The sequence below is a fragment of the Microcebus murinus genome, chromosome 21 (assembly GCF_040939455.1).
Source record: "Microcebus murinus isolate Inina chromosome 21, M.murinus_Inina_mat1.0, whole genome shotgun sequence".
NCBI lineage: Eukaryota > Metazoa > Chordata > Mammalia > Primates > Cheirogaleidae > Microcebus > Microcebus murinus.
In genome coordinates this window covers 31,296,291-31,316,248 of record NC_134124.1, presented here as the reverse complement: position 1 = coordinate 31,316,248, position 19,958 = coordinate 31,296,291, and the positions used below count along the sequence as shown (strand labels likewise).

The 19,958-nt window shown below is 47.7% G+C and overlaps 1 protein-coding gene across 12 annotated transcripts in view; it reads right to left on the bottom strand.

The window, feature by feature from the left end:
* TENM2 (teneurin transmembrane protein 2) overlaps positions 1-19,958 on the bottom strand; it is a 1,195,335-nt gene that overhangs the window by 51,102 nt on the left and 1,124,275 nt on the right. For all 12 annotated transcript variants that reach the window (XM_075996266.1, XM_075996267.1, XM_075996268.1 and 9 more), the window contains 6 exons: positions 17,595-17,805; positions 12,089-12,208; positions 9,258-9,519; positions 8,220-8,487; positions 4,465-4,608; positions 3,755-4,004 (listed from right to left, as the gene is read on the bottom strand). In XM_075996266.1, the coding sequence (XP_075852381.1) occupies positions 3,755-4,004; positions 4,465-4,608; positions 8,220-8,487; positions 9,258-9,519; positions 12,089-12,208; positions 17,595-17,805 (1,255 nt within the window). The remainder of the gene's footprint in view (positions 1-3,754; positions 4,005-4,464; positions 4,609-8,219; positions 8,488-9,257; positions 9,520-12,088; positions 12,209-17,594; positions 17,806-19,958) is intronic.

Below are 19,958 nucleotides of genomic sequence, written 5' to 3'. Positions count from 1 at the left end.
GCTTAGGTTTTCTGAAGATAAGTTGGAGAGAGTGATAATTTTAAGAAAGGCAATGGAAGACTAAAGATGGGATATTAGGCTTTTTTGGGGAAACAGATATTGAATATGTCCTCAATGTCAGCTTACTAAGAGCACACAGGTGATGGCCATTTTACCTAAGAGCAGGCTCTTGGCAGCATTGGAAGGTACTCACATGTGTAGAACTCTGCCCTGCATGTTTATTTTTTTTGAGGCAGAGTCTCATTCTGTAGGCTGGGCTAGAGTGCCGTGGCGTCAGCCTAGCTCACAGCAACCTCAAACTCCTGGGCTCAAGCTATCCTCCTGCCTCAGCCTCCCAAGTAGCTGGGACTACAGGCATGTGCTATTATGCCTGGCTAATATTTTTCTATATATTTTTAGTTGGCCAATTAATTTCTTTCTATTTTTAGTAGAGACGGGGGTCTCGCTCTTGCTCAGGCTGGTTTCGAACTCCTGGCCTTGAGCGATCCTCCCGCCTTGGCCTCCCAGAGTGCTAGGATTACAGGCGTGAGCCACCACACCCAGCCTGCCCTGCATGTTTTGGGTAGGCAAAGGAAGGAGGAAGGGAGAAGGCTGGTGAGAAGACCGTGAGAACATTTAAATACGATTCCAATTCGAGGCTCAGCTCCGGGACGGGTGAGCAAGATAGGGACGGGCACTGATTCCCGAAACGGAATCACTCAGCTGCCAGCCAGCACACAATGGAGAGAAGACACAAGCAAGACAGGTCTCTTCCTCCCTCTTCCCTCCCTTTGCTGGTTGCTGTTTTGCAGAGGGGATTGACAGCCCTTTGTTTTCAGGTATTCAGTAGGAAGAAAAGAAGAATCAAACCAGTGTTCTTGTAAAAGCTTTAACTTTTAATCGGCTCTGGGTACCTGGCTGATGAAAGCGAGAACGTATCTAAAGGCAAGTGAAAAGGGAAAAGAGAAGAAAATCACAGGGCTGTCGCGGGAAGTTGGGAGCCATCCTCCCCCAAGCTGTCCTCACTGTCCCCGCCTGGGTGCGGGGTGGCTTGCTCTGATTGGGCCCTTAGCTTGTGCCAGGGATGTCCTGGCCTCTATAGCTCGAAAGGCACGAAGCTGAGGACCGACTGCACCGGCAGGGAAGAGACTGACCTGTGTTTTCTTCACTTCAAGCAACCTGGTGTGGGCCAGGCCTTACTCTAAGGCATCCAGGGACAAAGATGACCAAGAGGTCTTCCCTGTGGAAGTTCACACGCTTGGGCCTTAAAGACTTCCACAGAAATAGCCGCACACTAAGGCAGTAAGTGGCTTCAGCTTGGGTGGAAAATCAGAGAGTTAGGCGGACGCAGAGGAGGAGAGTGAGGATTATTTCCGCTAGGGGGATCAGGCTTCGTGGGAGAGGGAGGCGCTCCAACTGGGCCGTGCAGGGGGTGCCATGCGGTGGATTAGGTAGAGAAGGTATCTGAGCAGAGCCAGCAGCCTGCGACAAGGTTTGGAGCTGGGACTGTCCCAGGCGAGGGCTGATGAGGCTGTGAGCGGGGGTTCGGGGGGACAGTGACAGAGGAGGAGGGTTCCAAAGGCCAGATGAGATGCTCTAACCCTTTTCCCTGTCTGCCATGGAAAAGCAGGTGCTACCTCCACCCCCTTCCCTGTCTACCCCTGTGGCTCTCCATTGCCCACACGGCCCCTGGGAAGAGGAAGCTTTCCCAGGACAAAAAAGAACAAAACATCTTGGGAAGGGACCTACTTGGGGAGGTCTAGGGAAAGGGACCTGTCTGACTGCTAGTTTGACAGCCTGGGGGCTCGGCCCGCTCCTGGTGGCTCCTTCTGATCTGCGGCTCATCTTCTCACTACTGCAGCCTCTTTCCCCACCTGTGCCCGCTCGTGTGTCCAAGACGGTTGGCCTTTGGCTCTTCAACGTGGCCTGAATCCTGCTGACTCCTCTCTTTTCACCCCTCCTGGAGCCTGGCACAGCCTCAGCGCCCAAGACTACTTAGCGGCAGTATTCTTGGTCAGGGCACTGATATTTCCCCCAGAGGGGCCTAAAGACACTAAAGAGCAAGTGCCACCTGCGATCCTTATACATCCTTCACGCGGTGGCTGAGGCCACTTCAGAAGGCGCCACTGTCCACTCAGTTGCTCAAACCGAAATCCTACGCATCACCCTTGGTTCATTCTCTCTCTCGCTTTCTCTCTTCATTCCTTACCCCTGATGCATCAGCAAATTCTATCATATTTACCTTGAAAATATAACCTAATGCAGCGGTCCTCAAACTTTTTAAATAGGGGGCCAGTTCACTGTCCCTCAGACTGTTGGAGGGCCAGACTATAGTTTTAAAAAAACTATGAACAAATTCCTATGCACTTTGCACATATCTTATTTTGAAGTAAAAAAACAAACGGGCAAAAACACCCGCATGTGGCCCGTGGACCGTAGTTTGAGGACGCCTGGTCTTCTGCTACTATCCTGGTCCCAGCGACCACCACCCAAATTCTGGACAGTCACAGCCCCTCCCCGTGGGCGTCCTGCCTCAGCCCCTGCACGCTTACAGCCCACTCTCCACACGATCTCGCCACAACCACCTTTACGACACGCAAATCAGACTGTGTGGACTCCACCTCACTTCCCCCTTTAACTCTGACGGCTGTCCGTGGCAACAGGAGGACAATTAGCACTTGTCTACGTGGTCAAGACTCTGGTCCCCTACCTACCTCTGTGACCTCCCTGGGGGAACCCCAGCCCCCAGCTCACCACCGTCCAGCCTCACTGGGCTTCCGGCTGAATAAGCTAGGGTACTGGTAGGTATTATGGCTTTTGCACAACTTCTCTCTGCCTGGAATGCTTTTCCCCAGATCTTCCCAGGGGTGACCTCATCACTGAGCTCTCAGCTCAAACGCCACCTGGTACGAGACGTTTCTCTGACTATCGTGTGTAGCCTCCCTATCTCGCCTCCACCCACTATTGGTCCTATTTCTCACCCTGGTAGATTTTCCTTAAAGCATTTAATGCTGCTTGAAACTACTTTTTTCTTTGTTCACACAATGCGGTCTGTAGCTTCCTATCAGGCCACAAACACAACTGGGGACTTGTGTGTTCCCTACTTTTTTTTTTTCCCTAGCCAGTCAGTCCCTGGCACGTGGCATAAATCACCAGATATTTGTCGAATAACGTTTTCTTCGTTATTTCACCCTCTACTTATATCCTGTGGGTTGAGGATTTGGAATCAATTTTTCTGGAAGGAGCATTTCTAAGAGCTTTTGGGGTCATTATTTTCCCAGCACAGAGGGGACTTAGTAGCAAGCAATGGCCAGGAGGAATCTACCAGGGGTGGCCAGAAACAACCTGGCGTGGCCTGTTCGGTAAGGCTAAGTCATACCTTACTGGATGCAATAAGACCCAGAGAATTTATAAAGACCCAGCACATAGAGGTGCTCAGTATAAAGTTTTGAATTTGTAAATGAACATCAGTGGTTCTCAAACTTTGATGTGCATCAGAATCTTCTACAGAGCTTTTCCAGAATAAAAGATGCCTTGGCCCTTCTGCAATACTCTGTTTGTAAGGCAGTTGCTGACAGTTGTATAAATACGTGCGTGGCATTTTACAGACACACAGAGCACGTCCCCACTGCTCTGGATTCTGGGCCTAGGTTTCGGGTCTCGCAGGCCCAGGTTCTCTGGAGAACCCCAAAGGCAGCCCCGTTTACCCAGAGGCGCTCAGGAGCAGCAGGGGGGAGAGAGCAATAAATAGGACGGTGCCCGGGTGGCCATTTACCGTAACTCCAAGATGCTGGTCACGTTTCGCGAGGGGAAGATGCGCCGGATGTAGTTGAAGTCACCCACGTAGAGGCTCCCGTCGACCCCAACAGCCAGGGCCACCGGGGCCAGCAGCTTGTTGCCTTCGGCCAGGCCGTTGCAGCTGGGGCAGGAGATGCTGCGGCGGCGGCCGTTGCCCATGATGCTGGTGATGATGGCGGGCTGCTGCGTCAGGAACTGGTTCTCGCCGGTGCCCTTGTGCAGGATTCCTGGGGGAGGGGCAGACGGAGGGTTACTGCGGCCTTCTATGGAGGGTGGTGGGGGAGTTGTGGCGGGGACTCCATTGGCCTCCTGGGGTGAGGGGAAGTGACAGGGGGGAGAGAGAAACAAGGAGGAGGACCCCTCCACCCTTGGGGAACGAACGCTCCGATTTCTTTATGGCGTGCGGAGACCCTCAGTGTGAGGGGCAGGGCCCAGTGCTGTGGCTTTGGGCAAGAAGACATCTTTGGGGATAACCGGAGAAGAACTGTGGGGTGCACTAAGGCGGATGCTCTGGGCCCAACCTTCTTGAGATTTAAAAGGCGAAGAGGTGGGAAAACCGGCAGGTATTTGGAGCAGTTGATGAGAAAAATGGCGGAGGGAAAGGTGACTACTCAAATGTCAGGGCTGGAGAGAAGGTCCTGGACAGGTGACCCGGCCACCTGTGGGAAAGGACATGCGTTCACGTACCACTCTTAACGTTGAGGATGTGGTGCTTGTCCAGGGACCAGCCGCCCAGGTTGGAGGGGTCCAGCTCGAACCCCTGCAGGAGGGCCGTCCGTTTCTCCCAGAGAATGAGACTGGGGCAGGTCTCGTATTCAAACCCGACAGACACTGGAAGAGAGGGGCGGCGGGGCGGGGTGGGAGGGAAGAGGGAGTTTACTTGATTACTCCAGGGCTCTCCAGCAAGAATGGGAGACATGTGTCTGCAGTGATAACAGATTCTGTTCCAGAAACTCACTCCAAGAGGCGGGCTGATTGCTTTTCTCCTTGTGATTCCACGATATTAAATTCAGATTTGGAGCTGAACTCGACCTTGAAACTTTTCCCAGTAGTACTCTGCGCGGATGGAAAGACCTCTCCAATGAACTACGGGCTTTTAAAAATGACCCCAGTGACGAGGAGGGAGAAAAAAAGATCACTTTACAGACCTAACGCCACTCACCTTTAGAGAGGGACAGGACAGTGTTTCTCTCAGCCTGCTGTTTACAGCGGCACGCATTTATTATATTTTGTGGTATTTATTTCCACGTGCTAGGAGAAAGGCCTTTGGAAGCTGAGTGGCTCATTGACGGGGAGATTTGGGGAGCAATAGCTCGTGTAAGTTAAGGCACTTTGTAGGTTTACTTAGGGTTCCAGAAAGTTCCAGGAGAGGCAGGCACCAACAGGGAAGCAGCCTGCCAGGTATGTGGAGACTCTGTGGGGAACAGACCCCAAAGCTGTTTGTAAAATCCTTCATTAGCCACATGGACAAAGGAGAGAGTGGGCTGGGAGGTGAAGCACATTAGTCCTCTTTCGGCTCCAGCTGCACTTCCTTGGGGCTCCGTTTTCCCCACGTCTAAAATAGGGCAAGTGAAGCCTCCGTTTCTCAGAGATGTGGTGAGGATAGATGAGGCACAATGCAGAGATATCATGCATTTTTAACTGGAACATGGCTCTAGAAATACGAGGCATTGTTATTATTGCCGTTCCTACGGCATTAAACTCTTAACTATGTGTGTCACCTTTGGGGATTCTCCAAAGCTTTATAAAATTCCTGAGATATAGAAGTGTTGATAGGAATGAAGGATGCATTTTATCTTAAAAAAAATAATAAACCATATATTTCCTAACTTGTCCCCTGAAAATGCCAAGAAACAATGACCAAATGACCAATCCAGTAGCAAAGAGAATCGCTAGTGTCCGGCTTGTGGTCTTGATATATTATTTCTCATTAAAAGGAATCAGGACTTGTTGAAGAAATGGCTGGAGCAAGAAATGAACAAGATGAGACCAGGCCATTTTATCATACTGGATGGCAAAGAAGGCATCAAAATCTATTAGCACATGTCAAAAGGACTTGAGAGTCAGCTTGAAAAGGCTCCTACTGACCAAAGATGGGGACATTTGACCATTAAGCAAGGATAATAATTTCAGTGGATTGAAACATACTGATATATTCCAATCCATGAGTTCATAATCGTACTTAAATTTAACATTGATCTGTCACCATTGGATGATGAATCAACCCATTATATTAAAAACTAGTAAATAAAGAGAAAGAATCAAGCACTTGTCCTTTCTTCTTTCAGCTGTACCTCAAATAACTAAGCAGTTAATGAGAAAGTATCTCTATGTGAAGGTATTCCAGCCAATAGGTGAAGAAACAATGGTAGGATTAAAGCATCACTTTGCTATCCCTAAGGACCTGATGGACTAGGCAATGAGCATTGGTGACAACTGAAATCACCAAAAAACACACAGTGTGACATTAAGCGCCTCCTGATGGATGAACACAGCCCCACCTATGAAGTCATTCTGCCAAAACCAAAAATCAAACCTAAACCTGAGAAAGCTTCAAGATCTAATTATCGATTTTCGGGAGATACAGGGAACAGAGGAACATGTTAAATAGCCACAAGTGTGCAACCAGAAAACAAACTAACCACCCAGACAATGGGAAATTCTACAGGCAAACAACCCGGGTTCTTCAACAAATAAATCATAAAGGTTAAAGACAGAGAGAGATGATTTAAAAAATTAAAAAAACAATGAAGAGAAATCAACCAGTTGAAAAGTTGGATCTTAATGGGATCTTCAAATAAAATATTAATAATTTATGATATTTATGAGACAACTGAAATATTGAGCAGTGATGGACTATGTGATAATATTAAGAAATTATCCCTTTTTTTGGTCATGCTAACGATATTGTTATGTTTTAAAGTATTTTTTAGAGCCATGTTCTGAAATATTACAGATAAAGTGATGTGACGTCTGAGAATTGCTTCAGAAAAATATGAGAGGCAGGGGAGTAGATAAGAATATGGAAAAGTAAGATTCATCTTGAGTTGATAATGGGAAGAGCTGGAGGACATGGGTCCTCATTATAATATTTGGTCTACTTTTCGATATTGGCTAAAGCGAGATATAATATCTTGATTAGCCAATGTGTTATATGAAATGCACTAGTTACTTCAATAACTTATTGCCAACTCGATTAAGTTGTAACTCCAGTCGCTGGTGCAGGAGACCACGGGGGCCACATCCCAAGCGCGTGCTGCCGGCTAGTTGCATGGTCCAGGCAACCGCCTCACTCTCCCCCCCACCCCCATCTGTGCAGTGGGGATTATGGGAAGGCCTGCTTGGTAGGGTTATGAGAAGTTACCCAAGACGAAGGATTTAGCACACCGCTCTCTAAACAAAGGGAATGTCCGATAAACACTGCCTGCCAATTATAGTCAAAATTTCTGAGTTTGCTGGTTTCTTATTTTGGTGACTTATCTTTACCCACAGTTCTACCACCAGTCTATTGGTGAAGAGAACACAGCATTCTGGATTTTAATGCACCCCCCAGATAGCTTTCCACAGGTAGGAAGATACCAGGTAGGTTGAGATTAATCCCTAGCTCACAACTGATAACTATGGGACCCTTCTCTTAGGGTGATCTTCCACAATGGGAACCATGCGATTCCCTAAGACAAAGCCCTAGCTGGGCATGGTGGCGCATGCCTGCAGTTCCAGCTACTCGGGAGGCTGAGGCAGGAGGACCACTTGAGGCCAGGAGATTGAGGTTGCTGTGAGCTAGGCTGACACCACGGCACTCACTCTAGCCTGGGCAACAAAGTGAGACTCTGTCTCAAAAAAAAAAAAAAAAAATAAAGACAAAGCCCTGAACCATGACATGTAGCTTTTAGAGCTTCTTGAACCCCATTTTCTGATTTTTGAGGTGCATTCTGTGCCATTTGCAAGTGCTCTCTCTGGAACATGAACTAGCCCTGCCCACTCCTCTCCCTTCATCTGGAATCTGCTCCTTTTCTGCTACACTCCAGCTACTTTGTGCTTTTCTCTGTCCTTCAAACTCACCTTGCTCTTCTCTCTGCCTGCAATGCTCTTTTTCTGGTTTTCATGCGGTTCTTTCTTGTCATTCCAGTCTCTGCTTAAATGTCACCCTGCTGGGTAGCCTTCCCTGAATGGCCCTCCTCCCCAGTATATATCACTTATTTGAATTTTCTTATTAGCACTTACCACTGATGGGTGATTTCCTTGTTCCGAGCAAATTTATGATCTCAATACCCTACTAGAACGTAAGGCCCACAGAGGAGGAATCTTGTTTGTCTTCCTGACCATTGTGTCTTAATCTACAAGGACAGCACTTGACATCTACTAGGAACTCAATAAGTATTGGTTTGAATTAAGGCGTGAGTAAACCCGTGACTCAGTAAGTGAGCGAAACTAGAACATACCAACAGCATCCGAGAGTCCGTACACTCGTTGGCCATACGCATCCGTCTTGTCCCAGACGAAGGTGTAGGCCAGGTTGGGAGAAGCCTGGAATGACTTCTGGAAGAGATGTCCCTCCACGGCTACCATCAGGTGGACTCTGATCAGGTTCAGGGGCACCGTGGACTGGGTCATGGTGATCTTCAGCAGCGACTTGTACCCTGCGGTTCTGGAGCTCAGATAGCGAAGCTTCACGTTGGAACCAGGGAGCTCAATTTCTTCATGGAGAACCTGGAGGAGAAACACGTGGTAGACACACGCCTCACGCGCGCCCCCTGGTGGTGGGCCATTTGCAGCCCCAGGGCTGCCTGGCCGCTGCCCCTCACCGAAGCATTACACCTTAAGTGGGTGCAAGAACCACTCGCCATGGCTGAGTAAGGAAAAAAAAAACCCACCAAAACTTCATCCTACACCACGGAGTGAAGGGGCTGAGGTTATGATTTTTGGATTAATAATTATTCTTGGTCACTGTTGTGTTTCTTTTTAAAAACCACACTGTTGGCAAAAGATGTAAATAAGAACAGCAGGCTTTATTGCTAGCTGCGTGCGAGGAGGCCACGAGAGGCTGTAATTATATGAACCTACAACTTCCACTGACAATTGGTATAAAGCAACAGGGAGGCAATAATGTAATATGCCCTCTGTCGTAACACCGATGTAGATCATTAAAGCGCCTCTTATCATGTATCTCTGTGACTAACAGGAATAAAAAGCAATTTGCAGGTGGGTTGCACATATGTATAGTGTTTTTATTTTATTAAAAGCCCCGGTGACTGCCAAAGTCTTGAACGACGACCTGCAACCATCCAGAATGTTCAGGAGAGATTCAAACTTTCCTCTTCAGTGGCTAATGAATTCTATCTACTGTGCTCCTTTTTGTTTCTCCCTTTTCGTACTAGTTTCCGGCTCACTCAGGGAGAGACGAGCTGGGAGGAAGCTGGGCAGTGGCTTTGGGTTGGGGAAGTACTGAGAGTCCCACCCTGGTTCCCACCGTTTCCTACCTGGGTCTCAGGCACGATTGGATTCTGTCCAGGGGCAGCACTGAAGAAGGTGGACAGAGGGGAGGAGATGATGATCGGGTCAGGTCGGACAAAGCCGCTGAGGTCACAGCTGGGGATGGAGTTCTCCTCTGTCTTCATCACCAGGGTGTCCATGGCGTAAAAGCTATTCCATGGCAGCCACACGGTGCGCTCCTGGCTCATGAACGGGGCTCGCTCAAAGTGCAGGGTCAAGGAAGCGCCCCCATTGGCGATCAGGTCAAACCTGGAGGGAGGCGAATGGGCTCAGTGAGAGGGGCAGGCAGACTCACCTTCAGACAGGGGAGGATGCTCTGGCCTCCGCACCCGAGGGCAGTAGCAGGGGAAGAGCACAGAGGGGAGGAATGTGGCTTTGGAGGCAGACAGGTGGGGCTGGAATTCAAACTCTATCACTTACTAATCGTGTGGCGATGTGCTAGTTACTAACTCTCTTTATCTGTAAAACGAAAATAATGATGCCAACACACACAGTGTGGCTGAGAGAATGAAATAGGATGGGTGCAGGGCAGAGGTCAGGAAACTATGGCCCGTGGGCTAAATCCGGCCCACCACTTGTTTTGGTAAATAAAGTTTTATTGGCACACAGCTGCACCCATTTATTTATGCATCCTCTACGGCTGCTTTTCTGCCGCAATGGCAGAGCTGAGTCGTTGCAACAGAAACCACATGGCCAGCAAAGCCTAAACTATTTACTATCTAGCTCTTTAGAGAACATGTTTGCTGACCCCTGGTATAAAGCACTTAGCACAGTCCCGGATTGACAGAAACGTTCAATAAATAGCGTAGTTATAATGATAGGACGTTAGGACACAGAGGCACTCAATACGGCGTTCTTCTAATCAACCTCTGCTCTGTATCTGATATCTTTAATAATGGTTCTTAAACTATATTCCTGTTTGATCCTCAAGAGATGGACGGAGGCGTACTACCAGTAAAGTATAATAAAGGTAGCTCTTTCCCAATTAACAGAAAAGAAGGAGGTTAACAGAGAGAAGTTTCTCAATTTTCAACTTTACTCCTCCACTAGAATCTCAGCTCCCGGTGGGCAGTGGTGCTGTCTTGGTCACTTGAGAATACCAGCAGTTGACAGGGTGCTGGATCACAGTAAAAGCTCAGCGAAAGCACACTTGGCTCTCTGGCTTCCCCCAATCTTGGTAACACAGCGGTGTTTTCAGTAGATGAGGAATGAATGAACAGGAGCACATGACTATTAAGGTACACATCAGAGCATGCACAGGACAAGAGTGTATTGATCACTTTGTTTATGTGTTTATTTACGGGGCTTGCATGCTGCTGGGGGCGGTTTTGCATAGGACACAGAAGAGAGTCAAATGTCTGGAAGCAGAATGGCTCCTAGCTGGCAGAGACAGAACCAACATGAACGTCTGTGGCACACGCCACCGTACAACAGATTGCGGGACTCCTCGGAGCTTTCTCAAACACAACCTGTGACTTTGCAACCTGAAGTAGCTGAACAGTCCCGGATCCAGGAGGTTGGATGGATGATCTGGGAGGCGGATTGGGGCCATCATCAGCCAGGAAATAGCTGAGAGGAATGAGGCAGCACAAGGAGAGCACAGATAACAGACCTAGGACGTAGGAACGTCGTCTTGTGTTGACTTTATAGGAACTAACTCAAAGATGTTGGCTCTTCCAGAACACTCGCTTCTAAGACAAACAAGGGCAAGAGTGGCCCCGGATGGTACATGCACATCTGCTCTCCTAGGGTTTTGGCTACAGAAATGTACAAATGAGAAAGAAATGTAAGAAATATTGAAGATTTGATGTGAATCATTAGACCCCTTGTTTGGGTTTCAGAGGTGGGAATAGCAGGGCAGGGTTCCTGGGGGCTAGTAATCGTTGAAGCTGCTAGCAAGGCTACCTTAGGGTGTTTGACCACATGGCCAGACTCCTCAGCAGACAAAGCTAGAAGCCCAGTTCTCACCTCTGTGGTGCGTCCGTGATTGTCCACGGTCCGTTTTATAGGGAAATGCGTTGTATCAGATTTATGGCAACAGCCCCCTTTTTCATTTGAAATAGAATGCCATTGTCTCTCTCTCTCTCTGTGTGTGTGTGCGTGTGCATGTCTGTGTTTTTCTTAGCCCCGAGTGAGGAGTGAGTGTTTTCATCTTTCCGTAGATTTCTTTTCTTCTTCTCATCTTTTTCTTTAAATTTCTACTCGATGCCCAAATGGATTAAGGAAATGACAGAGCTTTCATCTTGATGGGGGCTGAACGGTGCGTGTTTCCAATCAGAAGATAATAGGGAAAGGTTGCCTCCTTCACACAGCGGGGTGACTGCTAAATGTATTTAATTAGACTTCTCTGATTACATGCCACCCCTTCAAAACAGTAGCGCAAACAACACAACTCCTAGAGCCACAGATGAAAGCAGAAGGGGATCACCGCAGGACACTGTGTCATGTGGATTCTTGTCACCCTGCACTGCCTTTGATTTTAAAGAGGAGTTAGTTTCTAAGAACTACCTTCCCTTTCTCCTTTCTAGAATCTGCCTCCACCCCCGGCACACACACAGCCTTTGCCTGACATGCAGAAACGGGGGTGGTGGCCGCCAGCAGACCTGCATGGGCTGGCCCTCCTGTGTGGCTTCTGTTTTTGACATCACACCAAAAAGCACGGGATGTCTTCGGGGGAGGGGTCCTCCGTGAGGGCTGGCAGGGTGGGTGCTGCAGTCCAGGAGGGGGACCGCGCCGTTCCAAGGCCACACAGCGCCATCTGTCCCTTCCCGTGCACACTCCGCCCTGAGCGGGTACGGGCCCCCGCAGAGCCACTTACGTGCCGTCCTGGCGGGTGATGGTGTAGCCGTATTTCGGGTACTTGACAAAAGACACGTTCACACCGACCAGGGGAGTCCCGTCTGTGGTTACGACCTGGCCTCGGATGAGGGAAACCAAGCTGAGGGAGAAAGAAACACGGGTCTTTGAGCCACACGCAGCAGGACAAAGAGACAATTCCCCCCTGTCTCTGGTCTCCCATCCTCATCTGGTCCCTAAGCCAAGGAGGGGACTTTCATCGCTAACTTCTGGCTTCACCTGGTCACACCTCACAGAGAACGACGGACCAAAGGGAGGTCTCAACGCTTCGCTTTGCCTTAGGAACAAAACTTGTGACATTTTGGGGTGAACTCCACAGGCAGCATCTCCTGTCACTCAGCGGGGAGTGGGGCGTCCCGTGCACCTCCTACCTTGGCCCCGTTCCATCCGTGACATCATTTGGCTTCTATCTGGCTGTCCCAAATCACTCGCGACTGTGCCTTAGCCTGGCGCAGAGAGGAGCAATGGTCGGGCGAGAGCTTCCCCATCTGGCCACTTATTTCCCTTTTCTGGCTTTGGAGGAAGGCCAGGTTACTCCCCTCCTCCAAGCCAGGATGTCAGGGGCGTGCAGGGGACCACACAGAGGTTTTTATGAGGCTGGGACATACACATACATGGTTTTTGCTGCCATCTAAGAGCAACATTTTTCATAATTCACGAGGGCCTGAGAACAAGAGACTACTGTGGATTGCTTTTTTTCTGGTAGAAGAAATATCTTAGATTCTGGATTCCGTGTAACTACGTGTTTCTCTTATGTCAAATTCCTGCTGTCTTGGGGGAGGGATGGTTGAAATCCTCCCCAGTGTGTGTCCTTCCCGAGTCGCAGAAAGCTCCCCTCTCTCCAGGCCATAGTAACTAGAACTTTCTGAAGAGTGCTAGTGTCCAACCAGCTACCTCTGGGAAACCCTATAAAGCCGTGGAGATGCTACGGTGTTCTACGCAAAGTCCACGGAGGGAGAATGTGCATGTCTCCTCTCACCTGAATTTTCTGGAATCCTGGAGAAATAGGACAATGAGGAGCTGCATTTCTGCACTGAAGCCCCCAGTCGACCAGACAGGTCTGCAGCTGCATCGTTGGCCTTTAAGATACAGGGCAATTTGGCGAAAGCAGAGAGGTTCTTAGGCGCTCCGGTTCCTGGACACATTCCCAATTTCTGGACTAGGTAATCAACTGACCTTTCCTTTGCCAGGATCTTGTCAAAGTCTGCTGGAATTTTGGAATGCACTTACTTTTGCAATCCTGGGTGTCCTGGGAAGTGGAGGGAGCCTGTCTCCAGGCATCTCTCTTTTTATTAGCAATACCCCCAACTGCTCAGCTCCAACCCTTTGACGATCTCAGGAGTGTTTAGACTGTTCTGCTGACAGCTCTAATTGTCTGCTACTGGCTGCCTAACAAATGAATACCATTTTTAGCTGGTTCCAACCACAATGCTAGAATCTTTTGAAAGTGGAAAACTAATTTATGAAAATAATCCTTTTGTTCAATTCCATTTTCTTATCTGAGCTCAGACTAAGATTTCTTTAAGGCCTTACCAGACACTATTTTAAAATCAATGATGTGTGTTGACGACCATAAGGTACACAGTGCTCGTGATGAGAAAACAAAATTGGGAGTACATTCCACAGTGGATTTTTTCCTCTCTCTCTCTATTTTTTTTCTACAACTGCTGATTTCTTTTAAGTCATTCTTGTAGCATAAGGGACTTTGCAGAGTCCCATCAGAATAAAAGGGGCTGGGTTGCCTGTGATTTCTACCTCCTGTTTTTCTCAATCTTCATTGCTGCTGGCTACCTGTGGTTTCCAGGCAGTCAATTTGCAGAAAAGATTCGGCTAAGACACGCTATCAGTTCAGTTCTATTTATGATTATTGATGTGTAACAATTATCGCATTATCTAGATAGTGAGATCTGCTGTATAAATTATAGTGGTGGAGTCGAGGCATTTTAGTTATTTTTGTACGCCATTATCTAGGGGAACGCCTTTTTTGAAGTCTTGAATTAAGTTCTTTTTTACTCCTCGCTTTGTCCTTCATTATTTGTCAGGCGATAATGCACTGGAATCCACATGCTCACTGAACTCCAACCTGTGTCTTGGAGTAGCATTTTGTATTTCTGAATTATGTATCCACGCAGACATGCTGGAGGTGTGGGCTCCTTTGCGTGCTATTTGCTGCAACATTCAAAGCTTCAGAGAAGCTTTCTCTAAAGCAAATTTTTTTTTTTTTTTCTCCAGGTATCCTGGGCTGCTGTAGCCCACTGCCTCGTCTGGGGTTCCTGCCTGCTCGCCTATACCTTGGCTCTGGCTCAAGATGCCTTCTGGACGTGATAACAATTAGTGAGGATGATAAGATGAAATCAGAAGGGACAGGTGAAGAAAGAGTGTGAAAGGGAGAGTATCAGGAAATGTCTGCATTTGGGGTAGAATTAATGAAATACTAATTAGGAAGCAGATTGAAACAGACCACGGACCTTCGGAGGATGCATTTACAGCATAAGCAAACCATATGCGAACCCTGCCTAAATGCTCACGGCCCGGTGCAAGCCCGGCCCGGTCCCGAGTCTCTGGCAAGATGAATCGCGTTCATAATTGCAAGGAGGCATACCTGCAGAAACCGTTCCACACCAGGATCTAATAAGCAGAATAGTATATATACTTTTTCTTTTTCTGAGAGTTTCATCTCTTAAAATTAATAGCAATAATAATAATAATAATGATGTTACTGTGTGTCAGATCTGTCAAAGTCAAATAAAATATAAAGACAGATCTCTAAATTTAAAATGTTTTCTTTGAGAAGCAAGGATTGTAATTTAGGCCCTACACGTAGACCAGGTGGTCTTCGGTATATCTGGAGAACAGAGAGAAGGTTGGAGGTTTTATAAGAAGGAGAATGCTACATACTGTTTTTTCTTTTTTTTTCTTTTTTTAATTCTGTTTTCTTTTTTTTTTAATTTTATTTATTTATTTATTTTGTTACCATATGCCTTTCAATCCAGCTACATACTGTTTTTTTTTTTGAGACAGAGTCTCGCTTTGTTGTCCAGGCTAGAGTGAGTGCCATGGTGTCAGCCTAGCTCACAGCAACCTCAAACTCCTGGGCTCAAGCAATCCTCCTGCCTCAGCCTCCCGGGTAGCTGGGACTACAGGCATGCGCCACCATGCCCGGCTAATTTTTTCTATATATATTAGTTGGCCAATTAATTTCTTTCTATTTATAGTAGAGACAGGGTCTTGCTCTTGCTCAGGCTGTTTTCAAACTCCTGACCTCGAGCAATCCACCCTCCTCGGCCTCCCAGAGTGCTAGGATTACAGGCGTGAGCCACCGCGCCCGGCCCTACATACTGTTTTGAACAAAAAGCTCATTGGCGTTAGCAAAGTTCTGGGGAGCCACTCACCTCTGACTGGTGAGTGAAGGTGGCGGGTAAAACTAGTCTTAGAGTTAGAGCAGGTTGTTTCAGCAGTTATTAGCTAAAACTGGTTTCAGGTGACAGCAGGCAGTTTCGGCAGCCAAGGGCTCACATCCTTGGATCAATGTTATGTGCCCTGAGAGCTTTTTTCCCCTAGCCCTTTCCCCTCCTGTTACAGTTGGGTAGGACAAGAATGACTCAATTTGTCTGATCAATTTTCACATACATAATGATATTATTTTAATTTTACTAAATCAAGAAAATGAGGTTTATGAGCCCAACATGACAGAGCTGGGAGGTGCCAGGGCTGAAATAGACGAGGGCTGAGATTATTTTTCCCTGCCTATTATTATTTCTTTTTCTATTTTATTTTTAATAAAACCAGAACAGAGAGAAGCTAAAGTTATTGGCCTAAGGTAACTTGTTAAGAAACCTCCTAGGCCGGGCGCAGTGGCTCACGCCTGTAATCCTAGCACTCTGGGAGGCGGGTAGATATGTTTGAGCTGGGGAATTCGAGATCAACCTGAGCAAGAGCGAGACCCTGTCTCTACTATAAAGAAATTAATTGGCCAACTAATATATATAGAAAAAATTAGCCGGGCATGATGGTGCATGCCTGTAGTCCCAGCTACTCGGGAGGCTGAGGCAGGAGGATCACTTGAGGCCAGGAGATTGAGGTTGCTGTGAGCTAGGCTGACGCCATAGCACTCACTCTAGCCTGGGCAACAGAGTGAGACTCTGTCTCAAAAAAAAAAGAACCCTCCTATTCAAAAAAGCTGCCAGGAATGGGGCTGTACAACTTTCCAGAGAGTTCTAAGAGGCTTGCAGAATTGGCTCTGCTGGAATCAGGTGGGTGGGAGGAAGTCCCAGGAGAATCACTTGTAAAGTTAGGGGCTCCTGTAAAAGGTGAAGTCTGGTATTTCCTTCCCTGGCTGGAAGCCTGAGGGTGGGGGGACAGCATATTTCCTGAGTTGCTCCTGGGCCTACCGGAGTGAGGGAGGATGAAGAGAAAGGTGGCACCGTGGGGACTGCCAGAGGGGCAAAGGGACCAGAGCCACCCTGCTCAAGTTCCTAGTCCCTAGAGGTTATGTGACAAAGGGCCCAACCAGCAGTTTTTATTTCTCCATGTGAAGGAGCACAGCGACAGAGCGGGGTGCCACCCACCCCCACACCAGCATACACCGTGGACATCTGCACTGGCCCAAATGAGGGTGAGCTCAGTCCTGTGCAGCCAGGTCAGAAGAAGACCCCCTGCCTCTCCTCCTCCTCCCTTCCACCCTCAGAATCAGAAACGGCATCTAGAAGAGAGAAGGTGGTGGTAGGGTGGTGGTGGGGAGTGTCTCAAAACCAGACCTTCCCTTTGCTGTCTTCTCCACGAGGAGAATTGTCCTGGGGCAAAGGGAACGCCAGGTGGAAGACAAAATAAATCCAGAACTTGGCCCTAGGATATTCACCAGCCTCAAATTAGACACTGAATGCAAAAAAATAAACTTGACAAAATGAGGACTTAAATGCAGTGGCACATGCTTTGCACACAGTAGGTAGTTAGGAGATGCAACAGATGGGATTGCTGTGAGGGTTAGAGATAATCTACAGAAAGTCTCCGGTTCATCCTAGGTGCTCAATAAATTCTTGCAACTGGCATCATCTTGACTCTAAGATGCCATGAATGATAGGTTGTGCTATCAAGTTAATAACAGCTTTCAAAAATACTCTGCTGAGTGAATGACTTCAGCAACGTTCAAACAAAAGCCACCATCAGAGGCATCATAAAGGGAGATTTCAAGTAATGACAATAATGTCATAGAATAACAGATCATAAAAATGATTTAAAAACCAGGGCATCAACAGGTGTTTCCAGCAGGTTCTGGGAGCAAGGTGGTCAAATCCTGCAGAGAGACCAGGACTCTGTTCTGGAGCCCGAGTTGAAGTGAGGAAAGGGCCCCCCGTGAGCTGGGGCGGGGAGCTGTCTGCAGGGGGCAGTTAGTTTCCGAGCCCTTCTTCTTGCTCCAAAGGGAGGAAAACCAGCGACTTCAGCAGCCTGCAGGGACAGAGGGTGCCTACCTGCTGTTGAAGGGGTTGTCTCCAGGAATGATGTGGGTGCTGTCCTTGCCTGCCAACAGCTTGATGCGGTCGTAGAAAGACTTCACGGCGGGCCAGTCCGTCTGGCCCTGTTGAATGATGTCCAGGGGGTCCCGGGACCCCCGGCAGAGCAGGCTGTTCTGACAGGCGGACTGCAGGCAGCAGTCAGGGTCCAGGCAATCCACCAGGCCATCTGGAAGGGCAGAGGCAGAGCCAGGGTCAGCGGATTTGCACGGCACAGAGCTGCTTGGAGTTGCTAACACCTTTGTTACCAGCGCGGGCATGAGGAGCATCAAACCTTCCCAGGGGCCCGAGGTGGCAGGTTGCACACAGCAAGCCTCGTATAATTCCAATCTATACGCATAGAAAATAAAAGACTGAGAGGAAATAAGCGAACATGTTGACAAATGGCTATCCCCAGCTAGTATAAATAGATCGGTGCATTTCTCTTTGTTTTCTTCATTATGCCTTTTTTGGGGAATTTCTACATTTTTCTACTATGAACAAGGATTATCTGAGTGGTTGGAAATAAAAACAAACACTTTGCTTTTAGGAAAACACAGCACAAAATATTACCCATAGACAGTTCCTGGGGCTTGTGCTAATGGGTGCACAAGTAATCAAAACGCATGGGAGCTCTTAAATCTCGCTTTAATGGAGAAAAGCATTTCATCCCTGCTCCCTCTAAGCCAGGGAGGGGACTGCTGACCAGTTGGAAAACCAGGGGCTGTGAGTTTTACATTTTCCAGGAAATGCAGAGAAATAAATGGCTTTGGCTTGGAAATGCAGAAATTACAGCCATCAGTTTACTCAGTTGTTTTTGGTTCTCCCTTCCTGTATGCCTGCAGGACTTGGAATATCCTGATTTACTTGCCTAGATTCCTGCCCCTTCATCCCTTCTCCTAGGCTGATTCCTACCCACTCATCTACCATTCAACAAATACTGGAGTGTTATCCACGTGCTGGAAATAGAACAGTGAGCAAAGAGCCATGGACATCTGTCCTTAAGGAGCTGACAGTACACTGGGGGAAACAGACATGAGTGACTCATGCTTTAAGACTCAGTTTAGGTGTGGCCTCCTCCACCAGGAAGCCTTCCTGATGATGCCCTGGACAGGTTATTGTTCTGGACTCAGTGTTTGCGTTCCTCCAAAATCCCTAAGTTGAAATCCTAATCCCCAATGTGATGGTATTAGGAGGTGGGGCCTTTGTGAGGTAGTTACATTATAAGAGTGTAGTTGTCATTATTAAAGGGTTAGTGACCTTATAAAAGAGACCCCAGAGAGTGCCCTGGCTCTCCCTCTGCCACGTGAGGACACAGCATCTATGAGCCAGGCAATGGGCCCTCGCCAGACACTTGCGATCTGCTGGTGCCTTGATTTTGGACTTCCCAGCCTCCAGAACTGTGAGAAATAAATGTTTATTGTTTACACCACCTAGGCTATGGTATTTTTTTGTTATAGCAGCCCAAACTGACCAAGGCAGGACAGGCATTCCTGCTCTGTACATTCCTGAATCAGAGGTTCTCAAAGAATGGTTCTGCATCAAAATCCTCAGAGGAGAACCCTACGGACAGGACCCAGCCCACCCCAGAACTCCCCAGGGAGAGCCTCCAGGAGCAGGTTCTGGAATCTGCATTTTAACCAGGATTCCCAGGTGATTCTAATGCACAATAAATTTTAGAAACTGTTGTCATTAACGCCAACTTTCTTGTACTGGGATTAATTGTCTTTTTATGCTTGCCTCCCTATCCGGGAAATGAGCTCTTCGAATAGAAGAACAGTGTCTGATCAATTTCTAGATGCATGCCTCACTTGGTGCCAAACACAGCTTTGGGCACTTAACAGATGTTTGTTGAATGAATAAACGACTGTGTCCCATTCCCCACATGTCTGTGAGGGCTGAGGACCAGAATGTTCAGGACAGTGTCTGCTTCGTGGAATTTTCTATTAGAATGGATTAGTTGGCCAACCCTCATTCACTCTTCTGGAAATCTATTGAACACAGAGTGGAGAAGCTTGGAGAATAACTTGCTTGTACCTCCTGGATTTGATAGAAAAGCATTTTTTGGGGCCATAATTATAACATAGAAACATGTACTCAAACCCTAGGCTTTGCCTTGACAAACACTTGTATTAGAAAGCTGAATCACAGGCCTGGCTGGGTGCTTTAAATTTACTACAATGTAATTTTTTGGCATTACCCTTTTTGTTCGGTTCCGCTAATGAAATTGAAATATGTAATTTCACCAAAGTTCCACTGTAATTTAGCAATTAATGTACAATTATTTTAATGCATTACTTTCTTTTTAGCAAACAAACAAATTAGGAGGTTGCATGTTTTGCT